At 45.5% G+C, this 22,694-nt stretch overlaps 1 protein-coding gene across 5 annotated transcripts in view; it reads left to right on the top strand.

Moving 5' to 3' along the window:
* The window catches only part of LOC128687148 (Fanconi anemia group J protein homolog), an 820,717-nt gene that overhangs the window by 566,422 nt on the left and 231,601 nt on the right, over positions 1-22,694 (top strand). For all 5 annotated transcript variants that reach the window (XM_070092594.1, XM_070092590.1, XM_070092591.1 and 2 more), the window contains 2 exons: positions 15,577-15,629; positions 16,453-16,556. In XM_070092594.1, the coding sequence (XP_069948695.1) occupies positions 15,577-15,629; positions 16,453-16,556 (157 nt within the window). The remainder of the gene's footprint in view (positions 1-15,576; positions 15,630-16,452; positions 16,557-22,694) is intronic.

The following is a 22,694-nucleotide window of genomic DNA, read 5'->3' as shown; positions in this document are numbered from 1 at the left end:
ATGGAGTAGAGGTAGTGAAGAACACATTGAAGAGATGGTGAGAGTGATATTTGAGTGAAGAGGTAAACACAGGGAATGAGAGTGATCGTTTTCTAGTGAGAGGTGAGAGTGAGTGGGGAAAGACGAGGAATTGGAAGAGAGAGACGCGAGAATGTATTGATGAGAGGGAATGAGAAGAGGAAGAGGAGGAGGCGGCAGCAGTGTGTTTTATATCCCACTCACCCCGTTCAACCCAGGATGTTTCATTGCTTTCAGATTAGGATATTTTCTTATCCTTCAGGTCAGGAAATTGTCTCGCCTTACAAGACACCAGTTTCTTCCCCTTTCAAGACACCAGTTTCTTCCCCTTACAAGACACCAGTTTTTTCCCCTTACAAGACACCAGTTTCTTCCCCTTTCAAGACACCAGTTTCTTCCCCTTACAAGACACCAGTTTCTTCCCCTTTCAAGACACCAGTTTCTTCCCCTTACAAGACACCAGTTTTTTCCCCTTACAAGACACCAGTTTCTTCCCCTTTCAAGACACCAGTTTCTTCCACTTTCAAGACACCAGTTTCTTCCCCTTTCAAGACACCAGTTTCTTCCACTTTCAAGACACCAGTTTCTTCCCCTTTCAAGACACCAGTTTCTTCCCCTTTCAAGACACCAGTTTCTTCCCCTTTCAAGACACCAGTTTCTTCCCCTTACAAGACACCAGTTTCTTCCCCTTTCAAGACACCAGTTTCTTCCCCTTTCAAGACACCAGTTTCTTCCCCTTACAAGACACCAGTTTCTTCCCCTTTCAAGACACCAGTTTCTTCCCCTTTCAAGACACCAGTTTCTTCCCCTTTCAAGACACCAGTTTCTTCCCCTTTCAAGACACCAGTTTCTTCCCCTTACAAGACACCAGTTTCTTCCCCTTACAAGACACCAGTTTCTTCCCCTTACAAGACACCAGTTTCTTCCCCTTTCAAGACACCAGTTTCTTCCCCTTTCAAGACACCAGTTTCTTCCCCTTACAAGACACCAGTTTCTTCCCCTTACAAGACACCAGTTTCTTCCCCTTTCAAGACACCAGTTTCTTCCCCTTTCAAGACACCAGTTTCTTCCCCTTACAAGACACCAGTTTCTTCCCCTTTCAAGACACCAGTTTCTTCCCCTTTCAAGACACCAGTTTCTTCCCCTTACAAGACACCAGTTTCTTCCCCTTTCAAGACACCAGTTTCTTCCCCTTTCAAGACACCAGTTTCTTCCCCTTTCAAGACACCAGTTTCTTCCCCTTTCAAGACACCAGTTTCTTCCCCTTTCAAGACACCAGTTTCTTCCCCTTTCAAGACACCAGTTTCTTCCCCTTACAAGACACCAGTTTCTTCCCCTTTCAAGACACCAGTTTCTTCCCCTTTCAAGACACCAGTTTCTTCCCCTTACAAGACACCAGTTTCTTCCCCTTACAAGACACCAGTTTCTTCCCCTTTCAAGACACCAGTTTCTTCCCCTTTCAAGACACCAGTTTCTTCCCCTTTCAAGACACCAGTTTCTTCCCCTTTCAAGACACCAGTTTCTTCCCCTTTCAAGACACCAGTTTCTTCCCCTTACAAGACACCAGTTTCTTCCCCTTACAAGACACCAGTTTCTTCCCCTTTCAAGACACCAGTTTCTTCCCCTTTCAAGACACCAGTTTCTTCCCCTTACAAGACACCAGTTTCTTCCCCTTACAAGACACCAGTTTCTTCCCCTTTCAAGACACCAGTTTCTTCCCCTTTCAAGACACCAGTTTCTTCCCCTTACAAGACACCAGTTTCTTCCCCTTACAAGACACCAGTTTCTTCCCCTTTCAAGACACCAGTTTCTTCCCCTTTCAAGACACCAGTTTCTTCCCCTTACAAGACACCAGTTTCTTCCCCTTTCAAGACACCAGTTTCTTCCCCTTTCAAGACACCAGTTTCTTCCCCTTTCAAGACACCAGTTTCTTCCCCTTTCAAGACACCAGTTTCTTCCCCTTACAAGACACCAGTTTCTTCCCCTTACAAGACACCAGTTTCTTCCCCTTACAAGACACCAGTTTCTTCCCCTTTCAAGACACCAGTTTCTTCCCCTTACAAGACACCAGTTTCTTCCCCTTTCAAGACACCAGTTTCTTCCCCTTACAAGACACCAGTTTCTTCCCCTTTCAAGACACCAGTTTCTTCCCCTTACAAGACACCAGTTTCTTCCCCTTACAAGACACCAGTTTCTTCCCCTTACAAGACACCAGTTTCTTCCCCTTACAAGACACCAGTTTCTTCCCCTTACAAGACACCAGTTTCTTCCCCTTTCAAGACACCAGTTTCTTCCCCTTTCAAGACACCAGTTTCTTCCCCTTTCAAGACACCAGTTTCTTCCCCTTTCAAGACACCAGTTTCTTCCCCTTACAAGACACCAGTTTCTTCCCCTTTCAAGACACCAGTTTCTTCCCCTTTCAAGACACCAGTTTCTTCCCCTTACAAGACACCAGTTTCTTCCCCTTTCAAGACACCAGTTTCTTCCCCTTTCAAGACACCAGTTTCTTCCCCTTACAAGACACCAGTTTCTTCCCCTTTCAAGACACCAGTTTCTTCCCCTTTCAAGACACCAGTTTCTTCCCCTTTCAAGACACCAGTTTCTTCCCCTTTCAAGACACCAGTTTCTTCCCCTTTCAAGACACCAGTTTCTTCCCCTTACAAGACACCAGTTTCTTCCCCTTACAAGACACCAGTTTCTTCCCCTTTCAAGACACCAGTTTCTTCCCCTTACAAGACACCAGTTTCTTCCCCTTTCAAGACACCAGTTTCTTCCCCTTACAAGACACCAGTTTCTTCCCCTTACAAGACACCAGTTTCTTCCCCTTTCAAGACATTACATTTTCTTGGCCAGGTTGTGAGACTCTACATTTACTTGTATTTTGTGTTCCCCAGTCAGACAGCCAGCCAGTCAGGCAGACAGTCAGTCAAGCAGACAGTCAGGCAGACAATCAGTCAAGCAGACAGTCAGGCAGACAATCAGTCAAGCAGACAGTCAGGCAGACAATCAGTCAAGCAGACAGTCAGGCAGACAATCAGTCAAGCAGACAGTCAGGCAGACAATCAGTCAGGCAGACAGATATACTTCTCTTATTTTATTATATTTCTCTTCATCCCTTCCACTCTCTCTGGCTTCTCTTGCGTTCCCGATTCTTCTTATCTAATTCTTGGTATTTCTTCTTCCTCTTTTGTAAACTTCACCTCTTCTTCTCCTTCCTCTTCTGTAAACTTCACCTCTTCTTCTCCTTCCTCGTCTTTAAAACCTCATCTCCACCTCCTCTTAAAACCTCACTTCTACATCTCCCTTCTATCCCTCCTTCCTTTTTCTCTCTACCTGCCTTAATCTCTTCTTTTCTTCATTTTCTCCTCGTTTCCCTTATTTTTCCCTTCTGTTTTCCTTCTCTATTCCCTCTTTTCTCTTGGCCTCGCTTTTCCCTCCCTCTCTTCCTCCCTATCTCACCTTTCTTACTTTGTCTCGTCTTCCTTCCCTTGTCTCTCCTCTCTTGCTCCCTCCATCTCTTTTCTTCTCGGTTTTTCTTTCACCCCCGCCTTTCCTCTCTTCCCTCTGCCTCTCCTTTCTCCTCCCTGCCTGCCCTCTTCTCCCTGCTTCTCCTCTCTTCCCCCTGCCTCTCTTCTCTTTCTCCTTCCTCTCCTCTCTTCCCCTCCCTCTCCTGTCTTCACCTGTCTCTCCTGTCTTCACTTGCCTCTCCTTTCTTCCCCCTGCCTCACCTCTCTTCCCCTGCCTCTCCTCTCTTCCCCTGCCTCTCCTTGTGTGTGAGAGACGCCATTAGCCTGGTGGAATTGTTTGATAGAGGAGTCCCACTTAAGGTGGAAACTGCCACTTACCAGAGGAAAATAACGAGGATAATGTGGTTATGGCTGGGAGATATTCTCTCATTATCTCTTGGAGGCTGCGAGAGACTCATTGTGGTGGTGATGGTGGCACTTATTGTAATGGTGGTGATGGTGGCACTTATTGTGCTGGTGATAATGGTGGTGATCGTGGCACTTATTGTGATGATGGTGGCACTTATAATGGTGGCGATAATGGTGATGGTGGCACTTGTTGTGTTGATGATAATGATGGCATTAATCCTAATATTACTATTACTACTAGCACTACCACTACTACCACTGCCGCCGCCACCCCCTTCCCCCACCACACTTCCTTCCCCCACCACACTTCCTTCCCCCACCACACTTCCTTACCCCACCACACTTCCTTCCCCCACCACACTTCCTTCCCCCACCACACTTCCCTTCCCCCACCCCTACCTGTTTTCTGATCTCTGCTTAGTTTTTCTAGTTGTGAGTTGATAATGGCCTAGGATGGATCGAAACATCCTCTGTGGTTTCCTAAGGGTAAGTTAATGGTGTGTGTGTGTGTGTGTGTGTGTGTGTGTGTGTGTGTGTGTGTGTGTGTGTGTGTGTGTGTGTGTGTGTGTGTGCGTGTGTGTGTATCTATATTATCTCTCAGTCCCTAACAGGATTCGAACCTATACACTCTGCATCAAAGTACATAGTACCTACGCCACTCGGCCAGATCCCAGATTCTGGCCAAGTGGCGTAAGTACTATATATATATATATATATATATATATATATATATATATATATATATATATATATATATATATATATATATATACAAAACAACCACTGTGAAAGAATAGAGAAGTTCCAAGTGCTTTCGTGACTACTCACATTATCGCGTTATTGTTCCTTGATAATGTGAGTAGTCACGAAACGCTTGGAACTTCTCTATTCTTTCACAGTGGTTGTTTTGCATATTCTGAAATCACCTGTTTACTGTGATCTTATTGCACACACACACACGCACACACACACACACACACACACACACACACACACACACACACACACACACACACACACACACACACACACACACACACACACACACACTATATATATATATATATATATATATATATATATATATATATATATATATATATATATATAAATATATATATATATATAATGTTAAGCAGTAGGTCCTAAATATACGTTAAACAGCTACATCACCATTTATATAAACTTGTTTGATAGCGTGGTTGACGGTTGATGAGGATGATAGGAAGTTAGGGTGGTAGACAGTGAGGGAGGGTAGAGTGATGTAGGAAGATATTGTTGTGGTGGTGATGGTGGAGGTGGTGGTGACGGTGGTAGTGGACGCGGTGGTGATGGTGGTAGTGACATCAGTAGTGTGTTGCTATCTTATTTTATGTGATAATTGGAAGAAATGCTAGCTCTGTTTCCCTGTTAGATTCCATCACGCAGGATGGAGCTCATACGAGGTGCTGAAATGTGTCAGCCTGAGCTGAGAGACTTCACCGGGGCAGTGAGGATATCGTTAAGCATATCAGCATGGGTGGTGGCAGGTGGAGTGGTGGGGGTGGAGTGGTGGTGGGGGGCAGGAGAGAGGTGAGTAGTGGTAGAGTGGAGAGGGGGTGAGTAGTGGAGTATATTAATTAGTTCTGGTAACAATAATAGCCAGCTTGTTGGTGTGTGTAAGCAGTTTCCGCGTTTCATTGCACTTGTGTGTGAGGCCCACTCAAATATTCATGTTCTGGCCTCCCAGCATTATTTTGTAATGTTTTTCAACCCCTGCTCTGTATTGCTCCTGTGTTTGTTTTCACTCAGGGATGAAATATTGTGCTTCATGTTATTAATCTTTGTGCTAGTCAGGTTTTGTCCTTTTCATGTTTGCAGAGTAGCGCTTGAACAAGCCACATGTATGTATCGTATTTATGACAGATGTTCTAATTGATTTCACTACCTGTCTGTAGTCACCTTCTTGACTTACGAAATCATAATAAACCACGGAACGGATGGGGCTTGAGCCAGTGGCAAATGACTCGTAAAACTCCAGGCCAGTGCGTAAATCACTGGAGCAGCTGGCCACAGTAATATTCATCCAACTAGGTATATTTATACACCATAGGTTAGCATAGACCCCATGCAATGGTATTGGTGTGTATGATGTTAATGTAAATCCGGTTGAACATTCGCTAACCTAAATAATGCAGGGCTACGAGGCCTGAGTGTGCTCGCTGTTGCAGGGAAAGAAGATAATTACATCGAAGTATAATCCATTGTCTAGAGGAGCTATCTTCTCACTCCTTATTTGAAGGAAGGGAGATCGATGATGTAGGAGGAGACATTATGTGGTACTTCGTCCCACATAATGACACTAGAATGGAATTATTGACTCCGGTAATGGTTCCTCTCGGATAATATTAGCCATCAGAGAGACGCATCATCTAAGGCGACTGATTAAACTGTATTGATGATTAGACTCGTTAGAGTGTAATTATTTCGGTCTTTAGACGGAAAAGATGAAGATCCAAGGCCCGAAACTTCTTCAGAAAGGTGTCCTGAGTGAATGCTTCCCTGTCCATTTTCCCTCAAGTTGTCGTGTCGGCAGTAATTTCACATCTTAATACAGAGTGTATTGCTACTTGGCTTGATGTGAGTGTATTGCTACTTGGCTTGATGTGAGTGTATTGCTACTTGGCTTGATGTAAGTGTATTGCTACTTGGCTTGATGTGAGTGTATTGCTACTTGGCTTGATGTAAGTGTATTGCTACTTGGCTTGATGTGAGTGTATTGCTACTTGGCTTGATGTGAGTGTGTTGCTACTTGGCTTGATGTAAGTGTATTGCTACTTGGCTTGATGTGAGTGTATTGCTACTTGGCTTGATGTGAGTGTATTGCTACTTGGCTTGATGTGAGTGTATTGCTACTTGGCTTGATGTGAGTGTATTGCTACTTGGCTTGATGTAAGTGTATTGCTACTTGGCTTGATGTGAGTGTATTGCTACTTGGCTTGATGTGAGTGTATTGCTACTTGGCTTGATGTAAGTGTATTGCTACTTGGCTTGATGTGAGTGTATTGCTACTTGGCTTGATGTGAGTGTATTGCTACTTGGCTTGATGTAAGTGTATTGCTACTTGGCTTGATGTAAGTGTATTGCTACTTGGCTTGATGTGAGTGTATTGGTACTTGGCTTGATGTGAGTGTATTGCTACTTGGCTTGATGTGAGTGTATTGCTACTTGGCTTGATGTAAGTGTATTGCTACTTGGCTTGATGTGAGTGTATTGCTACTTGGCTTGATGTGAGTGTGTTGCTACTTGGCTTGACATAAGTGTATTGCTACTTGGCTTAACGTGATAATGAGTGTACAAATGCGGTGAGAAATAATTGTCACATGACCTGTCTGTTGTGAAACGTTAGCGTAAGTGGCATTCTGCTGGTCGTGTCGAGTCTCGACTTGCGACCTCGTCTTTTAAGATCACCGGTTCTTGCCACTTGGTTCTGATCATAGCTTCTCTTGAAAGTGTATATTCAACTTAACTTCAATTCCCCGTTTAATTCTACAAGGTGTTGTAGGTAGTAGAGGACTTGCAGGTGGTGGTGTTAATGTAGGTGACTACGATGCAGGTGTTTACGAAGGAGCTGGAAGTATTGATGGAGGAGCTGCAGTGTTGGTGGCGGTGTTAAAGGTGTTGATGGAGAAATTGCAGGTGTTGGTGGCGGAGTTGAAGCATTGGTGGAGGTGTTGCAGGCGTTAGTGCTAGAGGCATTGGTGTTGGTGGAGGATCTGAAGGTGTAGTGTTAAAGGTGTTGGAAGTGGAGGTGGCGGAGATGGATGCTGGACAGGATGGAAGGTTCAAGACGCAGCAATCAATCAATACCTCCTTCACCCAGGCCCTATGTCTTTGTTTACACCAGCCACCTACCTCACCTGCCTGGCGCCACCTCACACACTCGTCGCGCCGCATCTCACACTTGCTGCGCCTCATACACGCCTCGACTTTGGCAAACCTTCCCTGTCATGCACCTCCTCTGATTCTCCTTCTCGCTCTCTCTCTCTCTCTCTCTCTCTCTCTCTCTCTCTCTCTCTCTCTCTCTCTCTCTCTCGTTAATACGTACGTACGTACGTACGAACGTATGCTCTTGATATTTTGATAAAGGAGTTGAGGGAAAGAAAAGGGGAACACGTTAGAGCCATGTGTAGGGAGAAATTTAGGAAAATAATGGTGTTTATATGGAGGGAGGCAACTGGTGCAGAGAGCACTCTCAGGTCGAGGCAGCCGCGTTTTACGGCGGTAATACGCCCACCGAAGACTAGCTAACGGGATTATATCCAAAATATGGGATTTAAAGGGAAGTGGTTAAGGGAGGGAAGGGGAAAAGAAACTGGAGATAAAAGGGGAAAAAGAGAAGTTAAAGGGTGGGAAAATATAGTGGGGGGGAGAATAAAGTGATGTCATGACGTCGGGGAAGTGAGGTGGTGTTTGGAGTCTTAGTAGATGGAATTGGGGGAGAGAGGGGAAGGAAGGGACCTAGGGAGATAACTGTTACGGTGCAGGGATGAGGTGCAGTCAAGCGATGAGTTAACTAGGTGTTAGGATGATTAATTGCCGATATGAGGTGCATTCAGGTGATGAGTTAACCCTCATGGTGATGAATAGGTGCAGGTGTAAGGTGCACACACACACACACACACACACACACACACACACACACACACACACACACACACACACACACACACACACACCTGAAAAATAAAATTAAAACTTAACAGAGGTAGTGAGGAGGGAGAGCAAGATAGTGTTAGAGGGGTGTGTTGGAGAGGGGGAGGAGGGGATGCAAGGCAAGTGTTGGTGACACCGGTGTCGGCTACACACTTTCTCGGTGTCCTGGGGTTTGAAACCCCCTGCTTGCTACTCCTTCTCTCCTCCCCTCTCGCTCCCACTCCCCTGGAGTAATACTAGCGAGGGGAAAATGAGGTAAGGGAAGGAAGGGCAGGTAGGGGTGATAACACCAGCCAGTCCTCGCTGACAGTGATATCACAAACGGCGCTCTCTCTCTCTCTCTCTCTCTCTCTCTCTCTCTCTCTCTCTCTCTCTCTCTCTCTCTCTCTCTCTTTCTCTTTTTTTTTTTTACACATTGTTTGACAAGGTTAAGGATCCCTAGCTTTATTGACAAGCTATTTACAGGTTAAGGATTCCTAACTTTATTGGCAAGCTAAGAGCTGTTACCTACATCAGCTCATTTGAAAGCATTTTTATTGTTATGAGACATACAAGTAGGGAACAGGATGAAGTTGGAGCCATCTGTGGGCCAGCATTTTCATTTGATCAACTGACTTTATCTCGTTGACATCATTATGCTGTACGAATGTGTTCCATACTCGAGTCATCCTGGGTATGTATGATCTCAGATGGAGTGATGTTCTGGAGAAGGGTACAGCCAGAGTGAAGTTGCTGCTTTCTGCCCGTCTTGTGGCATAAAAGCTTGTTTCACGCTGTCCTCGAAGTGGATCCAAGTGTGGTATTTTGACAATATTGGCCTTGTGCATAACAGTAAGGCCACCCACATCCCTCCTATGTTGAAGGCTCTGCTGAAATGACAGATCTATCCAGGATGGGTCCAGGCGAGAGATGAGACGTCTTGCTCTGTTCTCTACTCTGTCAAGCAGTCGCAGATGAGAGGGGGGGCAGGCAAACCAAGAAAGTGGAGCATACTCAAGGTGTGAGCGTACTTGTGCCTCGTACAGGATCTTGCAACCCCTACTGTCAAGCAGATGCGAGATACGGCGAAGTGCTGTAAGCTTCCTGGCTGCCTTGTTTGCAAGATTTACAACATGGTTACTTCATGGTTAGTTTGGAGTCAAATTTCACCCTAAGGATATCAACTTCTTCTCCAGGTGCCAACACCCTCCCATTCATCCTTACTACTGCACCAGCATTACCATCATGGTGCCTAGAGACGATCATCATTTGCGTTTTCTCAGGTGCAAATGTTACTTGCCATCTATTTCCCCAAGCTGATATAGCTCTCAGCTGGTGATTGATGTAGCTTAGAGCAGCTGGCATTTCTTCTCTTGGATAAGTGAATGTCAGTGTACAGTCGTCTGCATATGCATGTGATTCTGGGATGAGATGAAGAAGGTCATTGAAGTAGACATTCCATAACAATGGACCCAGCACGCTTCCTTGTGGAACACTTGCCCCAATAGGATGTCTTGCTGATTCCGTTCCATTGAGAACTACACTTAGAGATCTACCATGAAGGTAATCACTGAGGAGACATAGCGTAGAGCCTGCAATTCCCAGTGCTTGAAGTTTTGCTAAGAGGCCCTGGTGCCACACCCGGTCGAAAGCGCCAGCAATGTCCAGTGCTACCACACAGCTGACTTTGGATTCATCCAGTGACTGGTGCCACTTAGTGGAGAGGTTTAACAACAGATCAGCAGGAGAGTAACCTTTCCTGAAGCCATATTGACGATCACAAAGTAGTGAGTGGTAGTCAAAAAACTCTGTCATTTGTCTTGAGATTATTGTCTCAAGGATCTTACCAGTGATTGACAAGAGTGACACTGGTCTGTAGTTGCTGATTTCTGCTCTGCTCTTCTTTTTGTGAACAGGGACTACATTTGCCTCTTTCCATAGAGAGGGCCATTTACACTGTACTAGGCAGTGCTGAAAGATGCGAGTTAGAGGTGCTGCTAGCTGGTCTGCACATCTTCTCAACAATCTTGGGCTCTCTCTCTTTCTCTCTCTCTCTCTCTCTCTCTCTCTCTCTCTCTCTCTCTCTCTCTCTCTCTCTCTCTCTGTCTATCTATGTTTCTTTCTTTCGTTCTTTCTTTCTTTCTTTCTTTCTTTCTTTCTTTCTTTCTTTCTTTCTTTCTTTCTTTCTTTCTTCTTCTTCTTCTTCTTCTAATTCTTCTTCTTCTTCTTCTTCTTCTTCTTCTTCTTCTTCTTCTTCTTCTTCTTCTTCTTCTTCTTCTTCTTCTTCTTCTTCTTCTTCTTCTTCTTCATTAGAGCACCTCCTTCCTTCGCTCACGAGACACCTCCATCGCCTTAGTTACACAGAGTAGAAAAATACTAAGTGGTCTGGGCAGTGTATTAGTGAGGTGAAGTTGAGGAAGTGTGTTAATAACACCCGCTTACTGCACACCCATGAAGTTTGGCGCCTCCGCCAGACCATCCCTCCTCTCACCCACAACTTGTAGCACCAAGTTCGTCGTCATGCCTTAACCAAATAATGATATTAATAATGATAATGAGTATGTAATAATATATCATAATTTAGTATTAATAATTTTAATAATAAACTAGCTTCAGATCCTTTTCTTTCTTGAATGTTTCCTTTCTTCTCTCCTCTCGTTTATGATCTGTCATCTTATTTCCCTTAATCTTTTTAGGAACTGGAGGATTGGTCCCAAATCTTCACACACAGAAATCGCCTCCTGCTTAAGCATATACCCTTAGTGGAGAGCAGGTGTTCAGGAACTTCTCTAATAGATAAGTGTTAAGGGACCAAGACTAATGACTTCTCTTCAGAAGGGAACTCTAGAAGTTCCTCAAGTCAGTTTCTGATCAGCCATGTATTGATGTCTGTATTACAGACCTTGGTTGATCAAGTCATTTGCCATTAGGTCTGATCTGAGACTGGGCCACGGGGGTGATAACTGCTGAAATCATCCTCGGGTATCCTCCAGGTGTTGTGACACCTACGAGACTATCACCATTTTGGCATACACTGTGTAGTTAATATTTGTTTTATATAAGGGGTTAAAACCTAACTGGTGGATGCTTAACCACTTAAGGGATCATCATCTGATTAAGACCCGCGTCACGAGTTACTATGATGTGTCCTGACTAATAAAACACCACCATTCTTGCATTTTAGTTTAAACTCCAACATATAGGAGTAATTTTTGCTGTAATTTACGTACATTATAAATAAAAGTGGTCCCAGTACTGGTCCTTGTGGAACTCCATTTATTACCTTCGCCAATTCTAATGTCTAATTATTTCCTTTTACTGCATTCTGTCCTTCAAGTACTTCCTGACCTACTTGCCATGTTTACCTTTTATTCCTGTCTATTCTTGTTCATCCATTAATCTCTTATAACGTACCAGGTTGAGCAGTTTCTTGTTTTATATTTGTGACTATCTTAAAACTCCTGTAAGTTACATTACATTTGAAGTGAACACAAAGACATCGTTTATGCTGGGTCCCCAGACACGTCCATGTTCTAGGTAACGAACAAGCAGACTCAGCCGCTTGGTCAGCTGCTCATGACCGCCCGATTTGACACATGGGTAATCCTTTCTCAGATTATTTTTCCTTGATATGTCGACATCTCCGCGACCTTCGGCAGGAAGGGTGGCCCGCGTTGGATCTCAATAAATTTTCTGTCAAACCACTTTTGTATTTCGGGCCATTTTCTGTCCACCTCTTTCATGTTTGGGAGACTATACTCTCCACTAAGTATCGGCAACACTCACCTCGCTCACTAATACCTCGTGAAAAAACGCCCAGCACTGCACTGAAAAACTGTCAGTTTGTATTATAAGTTCAACATATCTTAATATTGTCCTGTCTATCAGTGGACACTCAGAATTCGCTTCCACGCCCCCAACACCCTTACTCTAACTGACCTCGCTGAAAACCACATCTTTGGAGCAGAAACTGGCTTATTGCACCAAGTTGATTTTAATTTACATCTTGCACTCTCCCCCCGTCCCTTTTAACACTTTTGTACACTTCTGCCTCTCCCTCCCTCCCTCCTAACCTTCACATACTCCTCCTTAAGCCCATGTCTGCCTGCACCACTCTCACACTTTCCGATTTACTACTGAATTTGATTATATGATTATTATTTTTATTACTATGATTATTATTGTAAATTCGACTTTTCCATCGCTAATTGCCTTCCTTAAAATCAAAGTTGTCTCTCTCTCTCCCTCTCTCCTTATATATATATATATATATATATATATATATATATATATATATATATATATATATATATATATATATATATATATATATAATGTCGTGCCGAATATGTAAAACTGGTCAATTAGCAAGAAATCAATGAAAATTAAGTCCTTTCTAAAATTTCCTCATATTCGTTTAAAGATATATTTTTTCCATTAATGTTAATGTAGCAATTTTTAATTTTTCACCAAAAGAATCTTAGAAAACTTGCCTAACCATATTATAACAAGAACAATTTATTTTAGCCTAACCCAGCTAAATATATTTTAGATTTGTTTACAGTAATTTAATACTAAACAGTCACAGTGAAATATATTTTTTTTCGTTAGGTTCAGAATGATTTTGGCGAAATTATTACATACACAAATTTTCGCTTGTCCTATATGGCAAGATGAGCGTTGCTATTTAAGCCAAGATCGCAAGTTCTGCCTATTCGGCACGATATATATATATATATATATATATATATATATATATATATATATATATATATATATATATATATATATATATATATATATATATATATATATATATGTGTGTGTGTGTGTGTGTAGAATAGGTCAAATTTGCTATTTTTGCTTAAATAGCAATGCACTTCTTGCCGAATAAGGCAAGCGAAAATTTTTGTGTGCTATAATTTCGGAAAAATCATTCTGAACCTAACGGAAAGAAATATATTTAATTTTGTTTGTTTAGCATTAAATTATTGTAAATTTATCTAAGATATATTTAGTTAAATTAGGCTAAATTAATTTGAGCGTGTTATAATAAGGTTAGGTAAGTTTTCTAATGTTCTTTTGGTACAAAATTATTGATTTTTATATCAACATAAATAAAAAAAAGTCTTCAAACGTATAAGAGAAAATTTTAGAAAGGACTTAATTTTAAATTTCTTACTAATTATATATATATATATATATATATATATATATATATATATATATATATATATATATATATATATATATATATATATATATATATATATATATATATCCAATAAGATCACAGTAAACAGGTGATTTCAGAACATGCAAAACAACCACTCTGAAAGAATAGAGAAATTCCAAGCGCTTTCGTGACTACTCACATTATCAAGGAACTATCAAGTTCCTTGATAATGTGAGTAGTCACGAAAGCGCTTGGAATTTCTCTTATTCTTTCAGAGTGGTTGTTTTGCATATATATATATATATATATATATATATATATATATATATATATATATATATATATATATATATATATATATAATGTATTTATCGCGAACAAGGGATGCAAGATGGAAATCAACCACAGGGGGAGTTGAATGATATACAACGCCCTCTATAGTTATTTTGCATATATATTATATATAGCTTGACTGACATTGTATTCTAGCCCTTGGGCTATCATACGTACTTTTGAAGGTGTGAATGGAGCACCTTTCACTTATTCTTGTAGCATCTTCCACTTGTCTACACCACTGAGATTTGAGAAATACTAATAGCGTACGCGAGCGTCTGCTAATATACCCATACAACTCATGAAATCATAATAACACAATTGCAGGCAAGTCACGGAACGCACTAGCCTGTGAGTTTTAAGACGCACTCGCCACGGGTTCAACCCCCACCCGTTCCTCGATTTATACTCACACAAACTTGTCTTCGACACTCGCATTATAATCTTCTAATGTTATATTCTTTAATTCAGTACCGTCAGGTATAAGTTTCTCGGTAATAATTCAGTACCGTCAGGTATAAGTTTCTCGGTAATAATTCAGTACCGTCAGGTATAAGTTTCTCGGTAATAATTCAGTACCGTCAGGTATAAGTTTCTCGGTAATAATTCAGTACCGTCAGGTATAAGTTTCTCGGTAATAATATAATAATAATTGCAGCACTAGTTTATTATTCCATTTCGTATTGCATACATGCAAATCGTGTTTGAAAGCTCTTAATGAACATTGTAGTATACATGAGATGCGTGGTAAATATGAATGACTCCCGAACACATCATATTGTTGTAGATTAAAGTGGCTCTCGTAGTGTTGTTCTCAAATGGAAACAGAGGAAGACTGGTCAGGCCATTCATCCCAGCCTGGTCTTAAATCCCTTTAATTTCCATGATAGCATACAATGTTACCGGTATTAAAGCGACCAAACGAGCCATATATAACACAGTTCAAGTCGGCCACCAGTAATGAAGTGGCCGCTAGAAAGCGGGCGTTTACTGCCTCCGTAGAGCTAATAAAACAACTGAGCTACTGGGAACGCCTCAGAGCACTGGGAATTTACTCACTGGAACGGAGAACAGAAAGATAACTGATAATATACACGTGGAAAAATGCTTGATGGTCAGTGATATGGGTGTTTGTGTAGGATAAACTTCAGGAAGACCGAGAGTACTACAGGCACTGTGTCAGCATCCATAGTTCATGACTCTGTGGCCTAATACCAGCAGATATAAGAAATATTACCGGAACAGGTATAGAGTTCAAGGGAAAACTGGACCACTACCTGCCTGAAGTCACTGGTCAGCTAGGCTGTGATGGCTGTGTAGGATTCAGGACCGCTAGCACAAAGAGCTTGATCAGGTAACGAGCAAAGAAGGCAGGCCTTAGACAGGGCTGTTGGGTAGAAGAACCCTCGAAACTGGTCACAGGTACGACAAATGTAGAATAGATCTTAAATCTTTGGGAGAGTAGTGTTTTATTAACAAGTTTGTGTTATGTTCTTGCAGAAGATGATGACGACGACTTCAGATCAGCGGAGAGGCACTTCAGGACCCCCATTGTAAGTCTCACTGCTGTTTTATCTTACTTAACACGTGTTTTGAAACAGCGAAAGTCTTCTAGGGACGGGGCGGGGGTGTCTTGATACCGGCAAAGGTTCTTGTGGTCGTACGAATTGCAACTGACTTTTTGTTCCTTAGATCGATCTTAATTTTTCCCCTCTCCCCTTCTTCCTCCATTCCCGAGATGCACTCTGACTCATACAGGCATAACGCTTCCCCCACAATAATAATAATAGAGGGAACAAAGCATTAACATGAAGTCAGTCATTCCCACATAAGTGGCTTGATATCACTGCCGACACTGTAACTTAACAATTACTACAGACAGTATTACTGGACTTTAACCTAAATGGTTATTGTAACTCCTTGTCTGACCACTCTTGCAGCTTGTCCAAGCTTTCCTGTAGTCTACTTCTGTCGTCTTCGATATTTGTTCCTCTGAGCATTACATCATCGGCAAACGATGATGCAGTGATTGTATCTTGCAGGTCATTAACGTATTTAAAGAAATTAAATGGTGCTCGTACTGATCCTTGGGGAACCCGACTTGTTACACTTTCCCATCCTGAAACGTCTGGCCGTACCATCATCCTTCTTCTCTTTGTTACATGTTCCTTCATCCGCTTTAGCTTTTTAACTTGTACCTCTACTTGCTGTTACGTGTTAATCAAACTCTGGCGGTGTAATGTCAAATGCTTGCCAGGCCATGAATATTCACTCGACCCATCCTTGTCTTTCTTGCTTGATCGTCAGTGTGTGTGTGTGTGTGTGTGTGTGTGAACAAGTATTGCTTACCTTAACACTTCTTAATTGGTCTTCCAGGTGGGACAGAACATTCCGGTCGAGTTGGCGGACAGTCTGGAGGATACCAGTTTGTTGGACCACCAACCCTGGGAGCCGCGGCCAGAGGCACCAAGGAGAATGAGGTCAGTCAACACTTGTCTTGATAGCTACACTTGTCTCAGTAGTTACATGCGTCTCATTAGCCATACCTGTCATAGTAGTATCAGTATCAGAATCTCTTTTTTTAATCAGATACTTTACAGTAGCATACAAAAAATATATAATGTATAATTTTCGAAGAAAAATAATAAGATAATCCGCGGAAAGACTCTTAGCAGAGGTATGTAACGGCTCTTAGTTAATAAAGTTAAGACCTCGTAGCCTAAGCCTGTTAGAACATGGGAAGAGAAAGATGGGGAGGGGAATGGGAGAGGAGGGTGGAAGAGGGAGAGATGAGGTAAAAAATATGACAGATGAAGCCAGCTTGAATAAGCACCGTGAATGGACGTCTTGACAGTAGAATAGTGGAACTCAAGTTGATAGATGCTGTAGAAGGAGAGTTGATTGACAGGTGCTGAGGCTGGTAGACGCGCTGAAAGAGTTGAAGCTGCTCATACGTTGACCCAGGCTCGTCTGGGCTGCCAGTTGTCCAAGCCACCACACATTTGGTCACATCAACCAGGAAAGGTGGAGACAGCCGGCCGCTGCCCGCAGTACACTTAAAGTGGCTTATCTGGAGAAGGCTGGGATAAAAAAAAAAAGACTCCATGTACACATCAGAAGGGAGAGAGAAAAAAATTCGGTTCAATAGGCAAAATCTCCAATGAGAGAGAGTGATCACCAGCTGGGCAGTTTGCTGCGGTTCGCCATCCTGTCTTTATAAAGGTGACTTGTAGCTGAAGTTGAGCTTTCAGCTCACACCCGAAGCCTGGCCCATGGCCGGGCTCCGAGAGTAGTGAAACTCTTGAAACTCTTCAAAGGTATATCGATATCCGGGATGGACGGGCGAGTCTCCTTGTTCATCTAGCGGTTAGTAGGTATCCGGGCGTTAGTGAGAGCGTTATGGATGGGATCCTATTGGGGTGGTAGTACCTACTTACCTGTGATGTCTCGTGGTCTCTCCATCTCTGTGCCCGTCTCTCAGTCCATCTTTCCTTCCTTCTCTCCATCTTTCTAACCATCCATCACCCTACATTTCCCTGCGGCCGCCCGTTCATTCATCTATCCGTAACTCTCAACCCTATCCTTGCACCCCTACCTCATCCTCGTTCCCTAACCCCTGCTGTTCTTTTTTTCTTTCTGCCCCCCCTCCTCCTCCTCCTCCTCCTCCTCCTCCTCCTCCTCCTCCTCCTCCTCCTCTCCTTAGCCCCCCTCTCTCCCACGTCCTCCTCCCTCCTTCTCCTCCCTCCTTCTCCTCCCTCTCTCCTCCCTCTTCCCGCTGTTCTTGAGTTATTCATGGGTGGATATTGGAGCATTGTTGTGCCGTGTGCTGGAGCTGACCAACACTGACCCTTCCCCACTCTTCATTCATTCTTTTCCTCCACCCTCTTCTTTTATTTCTCGTCATTCTGCTTTCTCTCTCTCTCTCTCTCTCTCTCTCTCTCTCTCTCTCTCTCTCTCTCTCTCTCTCTCTCTCTCTCTCTCTCTCTCTCTCTCTCTCTCTCTCTCTCTCTCTCTACTCTTCTCTGCTTCGGGTCAAACCTGATTTTCATCCATTCTCAAACCGATGATAATAATAATAATAATAATATTAATAATAATAATAATAATAATAATAATAATAATTTCCAGTTTTATTCTACTTCCCTTTTCATTCCTCCCCCACCATCCCTACACGTTCGCTTTTACCCCCTGAACGTTCACATTCACCCCCTGCACGTTCATTCCCCCCCACAGATGCTCATTTTCCCCCACTGATATTTTCCCTTCAAATGATCAAATTTTCCCCCCATGTCCCCTTATATATCTCATAATCGCAATCTTTCTGTGGGTATATTCTCCCCTCGCTGTATCCTCATTTGTGAAGAAAAAACACAGCTGCAAAGCTACCCTTATTTTGTAACAACGTTTCGCTCTGTGTAGAGCTTTGTCAAGTTATTTTTTCCCCTCCTTGAAGAGCTTTTTCATGTTTCCCCTTCTGTTTAAAGCTTTGTCAAGTCTGAAGCCCTACACACAGCTCTCTCTTCTTCGCTACTGTTATAGCAGTACGCTCCTCTGTCTATCCTTATTTTCAATGAAAAACAGAAGCGAGAATACTAGAACAGTTCACATTAACCTATGGTGGACCAGTGTTAAGTTTCGGTCCATGGTAGACCAGTGTTAATGCATCCACGCCTTGCACACTGACTTGCAGTTGTGGTGGTGGTAGCCTGGACATGTCGCTGGGTCCCTGGACATGTCGGGGGGTCCCTGGACATGCCGGGGGGTTCCTGGGCGTGTCGGGGGTCCATGGACATGTCGGGGTGCCCGAACATGTCTGATGGGGGAATTTAGTCCCGAGTGATGAGCGGGCGGATGCTTTGGAGAAGACTACTTACTATACCCCATACTCTCTGCAACACAAGATTTATCCTCGCAATTATCCTTAGTCAGCTTTTAAATCTTTGTCTTGGCGACACTTGTTAGTGTTTAGGTCTTGTTTGAGGGTCACTCGGAGTTGTATGTTCAGACTCACGTAAAAGTCCATTACAGGAACTTTCTTGGTACTTCAGGTGCTGTCTAAGCATATCACAGGTTTCACAGTGGATCTTGGAGCCCTTCAGTGTATTACAGGTGTTCACTATTAAAGGACCTTTCAGACTGTTCCAGGACCTCTCATTGTATCACTTGAACTGTTAGTGTATCACAGGACCTGTCAGTATATTGCAGGACCTGTCAGTATATTACAGGACCTGTCAGTATATTACAGGACCAGTCAGTATATCACAGGACCAGTTAGTATATCACAGGACCCGTTAGTATATCACAGGACCAGTTAGTATATCACAGGACCAGTTAGTATATCACAGAACCTGTCAGTATATCACAGGACCTGTCAGTATATCACAGGACCTGTCAGTATATCACAGAACCTGTCAGTATATCACAGAACCTGTCAGTATATCACAGGATCTGTCAGTATATCACAGGACCTGTCAGTATATCACAGGATCTGTCAGTATATCACAAGACCTGTCAGTATATCACAGGACCTGTCAGTATATCACAGGATCTGTCAGTATATCACAAGACCTGTCAGTATATCACAGGATCTGTCAGTATATCACAGGATCTGTCAGTATATCACAGGATCTGTCAGTATATCACAGGATCTGTCAGTATATCACAGGATCTGTCAGTATATCACACGACCTGTCAGTATATCACAGGATCTGTCAGTATATCACAGAACCTGTCAGTATATCACAGGATCTGTCAGTATATCACAGGATCTGTCAGTATATCACAGGATCTGTCAGTATATCACAGGACCTGTCAGTATATCACAGGATCTGTCAGTATATCACACGACCTGTCAGTATATCACAGGATCTGTCAGTATATCACACGACCTGTCAGTATATCACACGACCTGTCAGTATATCACAGGACCTGTCAGTATATCACAGGATCTGTCAGTATATCACAGGATCTGTCAGTATATCACAGGATCTGTCAGTATATCACAGGACCTGTCAGTATATCACACGACCTGTCAGTATATCACAGGATCTGTCAGTATATCACAGGATCTGTCAGTTACGGGGATTTTTGTCAGTATATAAAGGGTTTTGGGTCAGTATATAAAGGGACCTGTCAGTATATAAAGGGACCTGTCAGATATCACGGGACCTGCCGTATATAAAGGATCTGTCAGTATATCGCAGGACGTGTCAGTATATCACAGGCCCTTAAAGGTATATCACGGGATCTGTCGGGTATATTGCGGGACCTGTCGATTTTAAAGGGCCCCGCGATATCACACGACCTATCATAATCACAGGACCTGTCAGCATACAAGGACCTGTCAGTATATCCCCGCCCCAATAGTATATAAAGGACTTTTTGTATATCACAGACCTGCCGTATATCAAGGCCCTTGCGGGGCATTTTTCAACGCCCCACAGTATTTTTACAGGCCCTTTTTTAGAATACAGGGTTGCATTATATCACAGGACCTGCATTATTTTTACAGCCCTTTAAGTATTTACAGGCCCGGTTAGAACAAAATGCCCACGGGAAAAGCCCTGTTAGATATTACGCCCTTTTGTATTTTAACGCCCTTTTTCGGGTAATCCCCGCCCCTTATTAAAGACCATTCCCAGAGGGTTGAAAAGGAAAGCCCTTTTTAGAATTTTACACGACCTGTCAGTATATCACACGACCTGTCGGTGTGCTATCTACGAGTCGGCTGTTTTTAGTTTTTTTTTTCTCTCTTCCTTTTCTTTCTACTGACTTCCCCCCTTCCCCCATGAACCCCTTTCCCCTCCCCCCACCCCCCCCACTCCACCCCCTCCCACACCCCCCCCACACCCACGCCCCCCCCACACCTCCCACACTCCACCCCCTCCCACACCCCCCCACACTCCACCCCCTCCCACACCCCCCCACACCCACGCCCTCCCACACCCCCCCACACCCACCCCCTCCCACACCCCACACTCCAGCCCTCCCACACCCCCCCACACCACCCCCTCCCCACACCTCCCCCCCTCCACGCCCTCCCACACCCCCCTCACACTCCACGCCCCCCAACCCCCCCACACTCCACCCCCTCCCCACCCCCCACACCCCCCCCCTCCCACACCCCCCCCACACCCACCCCCTCCCACACCTCCCCACACCCACCCCCCTCCCACACCCCCCCCCACACCCACGCCCCCCCACCCCCCCCACACCCACGCCTCCACACCCCCCCCACACTCCACCCCCTCCCACACCCCCCCACACTCCACGCCTCCCACACCTCCCCACCCCACCCCCTCCCACCCCCCCCACACTCCACGCCCCCCACCCCCCCCACACCCCAAACCCCCTCCCACACCCCCCCACACCCACCCCCTCCCACACCCCCCCACACTCCATCCCCCCCCACCCTCCCCCACTCCACGCCCCCCCCCCCCTCACACTCCACGCCCTCCCACACCTCCCCCCACACCCAGCCCCCCACCCCCCCACACCCCACGCCCTCCCCACCCCCCCACACTCCACCCCCCCCACCCCCTCCCCACACCCACGCGATCCCCACACCTCCCCCACACTCCACGCCCTCCCACCCCGCCCCCACCCGCCACGCCCCGACACCTCCCACCCACGCCCTCCCACACCTCCCTCACACTCCACGCCCTCCCACACCTCCCTCACACTCCACGTCCTCCCACACCTCCCTCACACTCCACGCCCTCCCACACCTCCCCCACACTCCACGCCCTCCCACACCTCCCCCACACTCCACGCCCTCCCACACCTCCCCCACACACCACCCCCACCCACACCACCCCCACACCCACCCCCTCCCCACCCCCCACCCACCCCCTCCCACCCCCCCCTCCACGCCCTCCCACACCTCCGCCACACTCCACGCCCTCCCACACCTCCCCCACACTCCACGCCCCCCACACTCCCCCCCCCTCCAACCCCTCCCACACCCCCCCCACACCCACCCCCTCCCACACCCCCCCACACTCCACCCCCTCCCACACCCCCCCCTCACCCCCCACGCCCCCCCCCACACCTCCCTCACACCCCACGCCCTCCCACACCTCCTCACCCCACGCCCCCCCCCCTCACACCCACGCCTCCCACACCCCCCTCACACCCACCCCCTCCCACCCACGCCCTCCCACACCTCCCTCACACTCCAGGGTCCCCCCACACCTCCTCCCCTCCACCCCCTCCCACATTTCCCCACACCCCGCCCTCCCACACCTCCCCACACCCCCACGCCTCCCACACCTCCCCACCCACGCCCTCCCCCCCCCCACACCCACGCCCCCCCACACCTCCCCACACCACGCCCTCCCACACCTCCCCCCCACACCCACGTCCTCCCCCCACCTCCTCCCCTCCACGCCCTCCCACACCTCCCACCCCCCGCCCCCACCCCCCCACCCCACGCCCCTCCCACACCTCCTCACACTCCACGCCCCCTCCCCCCTCAACTCCACGCCCCTCCCACACCCCCCAAAACACCCACCCCCTCCCACACCCCCCCACACTACGCCCCCACCCCCCTCACACTCCAGTCCTCCCACCCCCTCACACTCCACCCCCTCCCACACCCCCTCACACCCACGCCCACC

Source organism: Cherax quadricarinatus, chromosome 40 (assembly GCF_038502225.1).
Source record: "Cherax quadricarinatus isolate ZL_2023a chromosome 40, ASM3850222v1, whole genome shotgun sequence".
Taxonomy (NCBI): domain Eukaryota; kingdom Metazoa; phylum Arthropoda; class Malacostraca; order Decapoda; family Parastacidae; genus Cherax; species Cherax quadricarinatus.
The sequence above is the reverse complement of the archived record's forward strand: the minus strand, read 5'-3'. Positions and strand labels throughout refer to the sequence as shown.